We start from the raw sequence: 9356 nt of genomic DNA, 5'->3' as shown, positions 1-9356 counted from the left end.
GTCTAGTAGTGCAAGAGCGTAAACATTTGCTTTAATTCGCAACATCAGAATTCCACTGGCTCAAACGTCTTCATCTTCATACACCGTTAACTGTCTCTAAACAGTCTAGAAGATTCCAGAAATGGACGTATTGACTTTTAGAAGCTTCAGATTGGCCAACCGTCGTAATTCGGCGTGTACCTGTGGTTGTATTTAGAGACGGTGCATTTTAGCTCTTGATACCATGGGAAAATCCAAGCAATTCAGCCAAGATCTCAGGAGAAGAAGAAAAAAAAAATAATAATAAAATTACGGACCTCTACAAGTCCGGTTCGAGCCAAACCAGAAACATCTTTACAAACAATTTTATGCAATTACACAAATCCTGGGAGCACACAGACACTTCTCATTCAGGAAAGAGGCACAAATGAACTCCCAGGGATGAAGGAACTTTGGTTTGAAAGGTTCAACTGAACCCCAAGACACCAACGAAGGAACTGGTGAAGGAGCTGGAGGCATCACCACTACCTTCACACGACAAAGAGGCAACTACTCCAAGACTGGTATAAAAAAGCCAGACTGAAGCGTGCAGGTGATCAGCCACCTGGTGGAGGAGTCTTCTCTGGTCAGATGAAACAAAAGTCATAACGATCTGTGCTATGTTTTGGAGGAAATAGGATGAGGCTTGAAATCTGAAGTGTGAAGCATGGGGGTGGCAGCATCATGCTGTTGAGTCCCTGGAAAAGGGACTTCAGAAACTGGAGGACATTAGGAGGAGGGTGGATGATCTAGAAATACCGAAGCAACGCCTCAAGATATCCGACAGAAAGTTCAAACTTGGTCACGGCCGGGATTTGCAGCAGGACAGTGATCCTAAACAAACCTCGGAAGTTCCAACAAAACGGCTTAAAGACAGCAAAAAGGGATGGGAACGTGTTGGAGCGGCCATCGCGAAGCCCTGAATACGAATCCCAGAGAAAGTCTGTGGACCGAAATGAAGAGGCCCACAAACCTGACCGAGTTACACCGGTTCCGTCAGGGGGAATGGGCGGAAAATTCCAGCAAAGGATTGTGAGAAGCCTGTGGAAGGCTACAACAAGAATCTGATCTAAGTTCAAACAATTAAAAATGTATCATAGCTATTACGGTCACATCACCTCTGTTGGAAATAAAGTAGATACCCGAGTTGACGTAACACAGGAAACCTTGACGCGTAACACAGGAAACATGTGTGTGTGTGTGGGGGGACGGGGGGGGGGGGGGATTACTCTGATATCGATGCATCCCTACAACACACAAACCCAAAGCAAAAATACATTATACCGGGAACTAAAACGAACACGAGACGTAAAACGTGATACGTTAAAAGGCTAGTGCACTCGTTAGGCGCCCTATGTAGTGCAAATGAATTTGATCAATATGAGCAAATAATCATATAATACGCCTGACACACGGCGGTGATTAAATCATGAAAGATAAACACACACACACACACAGAGAGAGAGAGAGAGAGAGAGAGAGAGAGAGAGAGAGAGAGAGAGAGAGAGAGAGAGAGGGAGAGTGCTCATGGGATTGAATTGTTTAGTCACTGGACATAGAGGTCATCTCAGTGTGTGTGTGTTTTTCAGGACAGGCTAATGGCTTTCAGCAGAGGGATGTTGAGGCTTTTTAAGGGGCCCAGTATTGATTCAGTGGTCATTTGAGAACACACACACACACACACACACACACACACACACATATATGGTTCAGCTGGAACGGGTCTCAGTTATGGGGGTTGAACCTGATTATCTTATTACCCCTCCATACCACTCACTCTCTCACACAACACACACACACACACACACAAACAACTTACAGATTTCTGTGCGTCAAACATTAAGCTACGATACAGCTGCGCAAACTGACTATACGAGACGTCGCCGCTCCTCAACTCGCCATCCTGAAACACAACATACAACACGATCAATAATAATAAACAACAACACTACTTATGGCTACACAACTGTGAAAATGATTCAATATCTTTTAACAATTATATAACCAGTTAATACGTATAAATACGTTACTTTAACACTGTACATTAAGTGTGTACTCCTTCCTGTGGATACACATCTTTACTCTTTTAAATGCTTTTGCTATTCACACCATATTTTAGCATTTTGATTTAAATGATAAATGAGTATAGACTAAAATTTGAAAATCTAACCCGATATGCATAAGTGAACGGTTTACTGATCTGAAAAAAGAACTGAAAAAGGCACTTTGTGGTTTGTCAGTAACACGACACGCCGTGGTTTGTCTTCTTATTAACCTCAAGAGAGATATAAAAAAATATTTATTTATTTTTTTTAATTTAAAAAGAGGCTGGTGAGGAAACGACTGTTTATAGCTGCTATAACGTAGGTGAGAACAGAAACTAACTCGTCACAAAGAATATAAACGTAACTATAAATACGCTACGGGTCAAAAGTTTTTGGACACCCGACTGAAATGTTTCTCATGATCTTAAAAACCTTTTGATCTGAAGGTGCGTGATTAAACGTGTGAAATCGGTGTCGCAGACAAAAATATAATCGTGCCGAGGTATTCGTTTCTTTCATTAGATCAGCCGATAAGAGTCCGGCGTCGGCGGGAACTCCTTTAATCCTGTTTAAAAAGCATCTCGGGGAAATTCCTCAAGAAATCGCTCGAGAAAACGCCAAGAATACATTTCTGGAAATTCTAGGCGAAAAGGGCGTCGACTTTGAAGAGGCTAAAATATTAAATTATTTTGATTTATTTTGGATTTTTTTAATCACGACAGAATTCCCATAGTTCCACTTGTTTCACTCCAGAGTTTTAATTGACTTTATTATATTAAGAATGTGCGTGTCTAAACTTTTGACCGGTAGCGTACATAAAAGCTGTAAAAGATGTCATTCTTTACTATTAAAAAATAAATAAATAAATAAATAAATCAATTGTTAGAAAACTGCCGTGGTGGTAAAGGAATAGAAATCACTCCGGGACATGCTGTTATTAGAAAATTATCAACTTCGTCTCCACAGCATCACTCTACATTACCATATACGTGTGCGTGCGTGCGTGTGTGTGTGTGTGCGTGTGTGTATTTTGTAGTGGTTTTACCGGAAGCCTCTCTCGTAGAAACTTCATGTTAGGGACTCGGTAGTTGACTTGGCTCAGCATGTTTTTCAGATCCTTACACGAAATTCTAAAAAAAATAATAATAATAATAATAATAATTTAATTCAATTAATTTCTTTATTCTGCATGGGGAACATGTCACTATTTAATTTATTTACAAATTAAATTTATAGACTGAAATATATATACACACACACACGCGACTACATAATATAAATATTCCCAGTATGTTATAGACCACATGTGTAAATGATCTCACAGTGCTGAAGAATATATATAAATAAATAACAATAAAGATGATCAAATGTGGTTATAGACACAGACCTGCATGCTCAAATGATTAACACAGCGACTGCTAATAAATAAATATCTTTTAAATAAAAACTAAACGTCCACATTTTAAAACACTTAAAGTATTCTAGTATAAAAAAATGATCAACTTTGCTACAGATATGATTACATAGACACTACTAATTAAAAACAATATTTTTTACTTTAAAAAAGTTATTTAAAAAAAAATTAGCAAAAAGGACTATAAAATCCTAAAAATAATCACTTTGTATATAAATACACAGACACTGCTAATAAAACAAATATCTATAAAATAAAAAAAAAAAGAACAGCTAAATATTTTAGTCCAAGTAAATAAGATTATAAACTTAATTATAGCCAAATGTTCTAAATATATAAAATTATCTTATAAAATACAGACCAAAAAGATGGCTATAGATACAGACCGACGCGCTCAAATGATTACAGAGACACGGCTAATAAGACTTTAAATACATTTTTCAAATAAACAAATATGGTCAGATATTCTAAATGTATCTAAATGTAGCTTGTTTGTGATTTAACACTGCTGACAAAAAGCTTCTTAAATATTTAGTTCTATAAAAATAGATTTAAAAAAAGTTCAAACATGATTATACACAATATCTTGTAATGCTTTTTAATTTCATGAAAAATTAGACATTTCTGTCTATCGGATCATACGTTTATTTGTAGGATAAACTTCTTATATATATATATATATATTATATAATATATATATATATATATATATATATATATATATATATATATATATATATATATATATATATATATATATATATATATATTTCTCTATTTGATTCCTGTCTTCTTACTACTTTGAGCGATATTAAAAAATATATATATATATCAGGGTTCACTTGATTCTTACTACATCACGATATCACCCCCCACACACACACGAAGAAACAAAGAGCCAGTGGACACCGCATGTGTTTATTGATATTAAACCAGGAAGACCAAGACAAACTGAACCCCCTGAGGACCGGTCCTGCGCTCTTCCTTTCTTCCTGCCTTCCTTTCTTTCCTCTCCGGCTGTGTTGTTGTGCTGATGAGCGAGAGGAAGGTGCACGCTCGTTTCTCTAAGCCTTACTTCCTGTCGCAGGATGTGTAGCGGCTTACGGCCCCCAGCTGAGAGTCTACACTCTACCCCTCTCCCTCTGACAGGTCTGAGAGTGTGTGTGTGTGTGTGTGTGTGTGTGTGTGTGTGTGTGTGTGTGTTGACGAAGCTGATAAGGCCTCAGCACCGAGTCAGCAAGTTTACCTCCTTGCAGTGTGACAGCTCAACACAGAACGATAAATTTAACACACACACACACACACACACACACACACACACACACACACACACACACACGATCCCTTATTAAAAAAAACTGCTTCATGAAGACTGCTTTCTCATGCACACACACCTGAAATCAGCCCATTAACCCCTGTATGTCTCGCTTCTGATTGGCTGGCAGAAATCTGTTCCTTTCATAAAAATAGATTAAAAAGTACTAAATCGATGCTGCAGCTGTACTGAAAAACTCGTTGGAACGTTACCATGGCAAGAGCATATTTATATCTCCGTAATCATTATCCTTCATCATCACGTAAATATGTTCACGGTGGCACTAAAACATCCATTACACAGAAGTTAAATAATTTAGGCCAAGTTAATACTCTTTAGACGTAACCATGAAGAGAAATGAGCTGTACAGTTGTAGCCCAAGTAAATAACAACAACAAAACAAAAAATGACAAAAGTTATATAGTAATATTAAAACATTTCAATATTAGAGATAAAAAGATCATATTATACACCACGTCATACAATGAGCCACAAAAAGGAAAACTGTACGATTAATTTTACGCTGTGTGCCTTAAAATCCTGTCAGAATTCCTGTGGTTAGCGATCTAGGTAGAATAGGAGATAGGAATACGGAGATTATGAACATTTTATAAAAAGATTTGTCTCAGAAAACTTGACAAGTTAGCTCATGTCAGCTAGTAGCAGTAAAAAAAAAGGTAAAAATAAAGAGACACCTATGAACATGGCTTAAAAGTCCTTAGGTTATGTCATTTGAGATAGCTAGCTAGCCAGCCTAGGAATTAATCTTATGAGCGTCTATGAATATGACAAAAATCATATCATAGCCAGCTTGCAAGTGTTAGCAGCTATGAATAATAATAATAATCTCCATGAATATGACTTTGAAATCCTGTAAACCTAGCTTATGCTAACTACCAGTGAAGATACTGCATGTACCAAATCTCAGAAATCCTGTCAAGTGAGTTCATGTTAGCCAATTAGCTTGGGAGTGAAAATTATGAACATCTATGAATACTACAAAAAAACAAATTCTGTTCGTTTAGTTTATCCTAGCCACCTAGCTTTAGCAGCAAAGAGTGAGAACATAAATATGGCTTCAAATTCCTGTCAGATAACCCTAACCCTAGCATTAGCAGTGTTGAATAATAATAACCGTGAATATGGCTGTAATCTTAGCTTATGCTAAGCACCTAGCAGGAGTTAGTAATGAAGATTAAGGGCATAAACATGGCCTACAAATCCTGTCAGGTTTGCTCATGTTAGCCAGCTAGCTAGCATTATCAGTGAAGATTATGAAGAGGTTTTAATAATCCTGTAAGAATCTCACACACACATACAAACACACACACACACACACACACACACACACACACACACACACACACACACACACTCTCACACAAACATTAGCAGCAGTTTCTTAATAATGCATCAAAGCACATGGGGGTGAAATTTGTGCTTAAGTATCGAGAAACATAATCACGACCCAGGAGATTGAACCATATGTCACTCAGGAGGGGATTAAATAAAAGTTATGAATTATGAATAAACTAAGACAGTAAAGCACTCTTCAGAGAGAGAGACAGACAGAAAGAGAGAGAGAGAGAGAAAGAGAGAGACACAGACAGAGAGAGTGAGCGAGAGAGACAGAGGGAGAGAAAGCGAGAGAGGCAGATTAGCATAAGTTTAGCTATAACTACAGCCCAAACATCATTTAATGGCTTTTCAGGCAATCAAGAAACTTCTGATTTATTCCAGTCTACTAAAAACACATTCGGATAAATAAATCCAATATCCAAATAGTCTTTAGCTCTAAAAGCACTGGAGTTAATAATTCAACAGCTGTATAACTTACTTGTCTTCTTTGTTGCGATCGACAGCATAAAACTGCTTCCTTAACCACCTGAATGGAAGAAAAAAGAAAATATGTTGAGGAAATTATATTGGTTTCCTTGCACAAAAACAATAAAAAAAAAAAAAAAGTCTTAAATAAAGAACTCTTAAATATGAAGTCGGATATTAAACCATACCATGGGCTAACAATTCAATTTTGTTTCGACTTCCTTTAAAACCAGGAAGTAAAACATTCCAGGATAAGAATCAGAGATTCCAGATTCACAATCCTGAAATCAGGGTTATCTTAAAGAAAACAGTTTCAATTTCCCCCTTTTAGCTCAATTGCGGCCGCTTCAAGGCTAACGTAGCGAACATATAAAGGAACCGGTTCAGCATCAAGAGAACAACGGACACACACTCGCCTCAAAAGTAACTCGCCAACACCATTCGTACTTAAACATGATCAAACCATCACTAAATGTGCATTAAAAATAAATAGAAATATACAAAAATTTCTACACGTCTAGCTCCACCTTCGAAATTTAGGCCACGCCCCTTACGGGAGTAGCTACATTAGCTGTTTGTGCCAATTCAACACGAAAGAAACAAACACCAAACATAACTGTCCTTATTTACTGACTAAGTCTCGGTAAAAACTCGTTACTGGCTGAAGCACTCCTTTCAAAGATGAATGATTGGAGGTCAAAGGTCGGTAAGAAGTACAGACCGTTCTATCTGCAGAGGAGTGGGGGAGCGCAGGGTGTCGGCCACCAGCCAGTTCAGACCCTTCACCCACATGGACATCTCCTCGTCTGACGTGGCTAAAACAAACATACAAGTTAGTCAGAGTGTCTGTGTGTCTACACATGAGCATGACTACAGTAACCCATTCACTGATAATTATATGCTGGAGCTGTGGTGTACGTGTGTGGACATGTTTCCATATCTCGGCAAGGTCCAAATGTCCTCACAAGGATAGGACTTTTGATTTTGTGGGAAAATGGCTGGTCTTCATGAGGAAAAAAGGATGTGTGTGTGTGTGTGTGTGTGTGTATATATATTGTATCGTGTGTGTACCTACCTGCCAGACTGAGGGATTTGAGGCGGAACTCGGTGCCATAGAGAATGACGAAGCAGTGTGCCTGGTCAGGTCTGACGGCCGAGTCCTCCACATAACGCTCGAAATCCCGAGACTTCTGTCCCGTCCGGATCTCCTTAATCTCCCGAATATCAACTGCACAGGACAAAACACGTTAAACACGTAACGCTAACTAGTATCAAGAATTAATTTATTTAACTCTCTAACAGCATATCGAGTATGAGAAATAGAACACCTATTAAGAGATATTGTGCTCTTATAGGAAAACAATCCACGGTCGTGACACCGAGAAACCACGAAGTGTAAACGCCACTGTTCTGAAGATGTCGGAAAACTTTACCTCTGATGTTATATAAACACGGCCTTACAGAGACGAACGATTATAACGCGCTATATTTTAAAACCCGTTCATGCAGCGTATCCATCATAAACGTCCTTATGAATGAGCTGTTGCTATAGAAACGATACCGTATTAGAACGAGCATGTTAAGATAAACCCGTGATTTGTCATATAAGGATTAACACACAGCAGACCATCTTGTTATATGAAAATAAATAATACACACTGGTGGGGTATGATGAAACCACAACGTGCATCGGAGCACATCTGAGCACATCTAACCACATCCCCCCCCCCCCCAAGGTGCATTATTTTTGTACAACTACACGGTCTGTTGTGTGCGTGTTACTGCATTCCAGTCCTCCCGCGAAGTTCATATTTATGACATTCACGTCACTTTGGTCGGAGCGAGATGGCGGTGCACATTCTCTTAATTAACTACAAAAACATACAGCAAGGTTTTTTTGGGTGTTTTTTGTTTTTGTTTTTTTAAACTCTGCTTCTAGAAAATGAAGAACAAAACAAACAAAAAAAAAAAATTGGCTGTGTTTTGCTTTTTTTATGTTTTTAAACAATTTATGAAGCTACTGTAAACTTTACCGTTACATATTATATGGTAATTGTACAATTCCATCGTGTTGTGTGCAGGAAATTAGCTCGTTTTATTGTAAATAAAAAAGCCCGACATTAACGTCCAGCGTATACCAGACACATAATAACTGAAACCAGCTTCTGAGACGAATGAAATAAACATTCAATTTCAACAAATTTACCACCAACTAGAAACGATGCATCCACTGATTCCACCATGTTTTCTTCCCGTCCCCGAGTTCACCCGCTCGTAATTACAACTTTGTGGTGTGCGATCAACGATCTTCCCGACGTGACTTGAACGCACCGTTATTCCACTTATACCACAGCGATTTGCCAATGATTACGATGTTTACTGTATTAATGAATGATATGTCGCTTATTTTAATGGTTTATACTTCTAATCAATGTTGTGGAACATCCAAAAGACAAATTAGTTCCTGTTCTCACTTGCGTTACAGCTGCGATAAAGTCATTCTCTCTCGCTCTACAAAAAAATAAAAAAATTTTAAAAAAACAAAACATCCTGCCATTTTACAGAGAAACCAGAAAGTGTAAACTCATCTGTCCTGACGACTTTCCCATGTTGGGAAACTTTGAAAACCGCCGTGATTGTTACAAAATGCTAACAACAAGACTCCTGCTGTGTCCCAATGTGCCTTCTATCCGTCCTAAATATCCGAGACCAGAAATGTATTTTGTCTGCTGTTGTTGCT

General features: G+C 38.0%; 1 protein-coding gene across 2 annotated transcripts in view; it reads right to left on the bottom strand.

The window, feature by feature from the left end:
• Positions 1–9356, bottom strand: part of plcg1 (phospholipase C, gamma 1) — a 57655-nt gene that overhangs the window by 28753 nt on the left and 19546 nt on the right. For both annotated transcript variants that reach the window (XM_053644480.1, XM_053644479.1), the window contains exons 3-7: positions 7692–7844; positions 7338–7431; positions 6630–6677; positions 3109–3193; positions 1838–1921 (exon numbers count right to left, since the gene is read on the bottom strand). In XM_053644480.1, the coding sequence (XP_053500455.1) occupies positions 1838–1921; positions 3109–3193; positions 6630–6677; positions 7338–7431; positions 7692–7844 (464 nt within the window). The remainder of the gene's footprint in view (positions 1–1837; positions 1922–3108; positions 3194–6629; positions 6678–7337; positions 7432–7691; positions 7845–9356) is intronic.

This window comes from Ictalurus furcatus, chromosome 15 (genome assembly GCF_023375685.1).
Source record: "Ictalurus furcatus strain D&B chromosome 15, Billie_1.0, whole genome shotgun sequence".
In the NCBI taxonomy this organism is placed as follows: Eukaryota; Metazoa; Chordata; class Actinopteri; order Siluriformes; family Ictaluridae; genus Ictalurus; species Ictalurus furcatus.
Note: the sequence above shows the minus strand (reverse complement) of the source record. Positions and strands in the feature narration are given on the sequence as shown.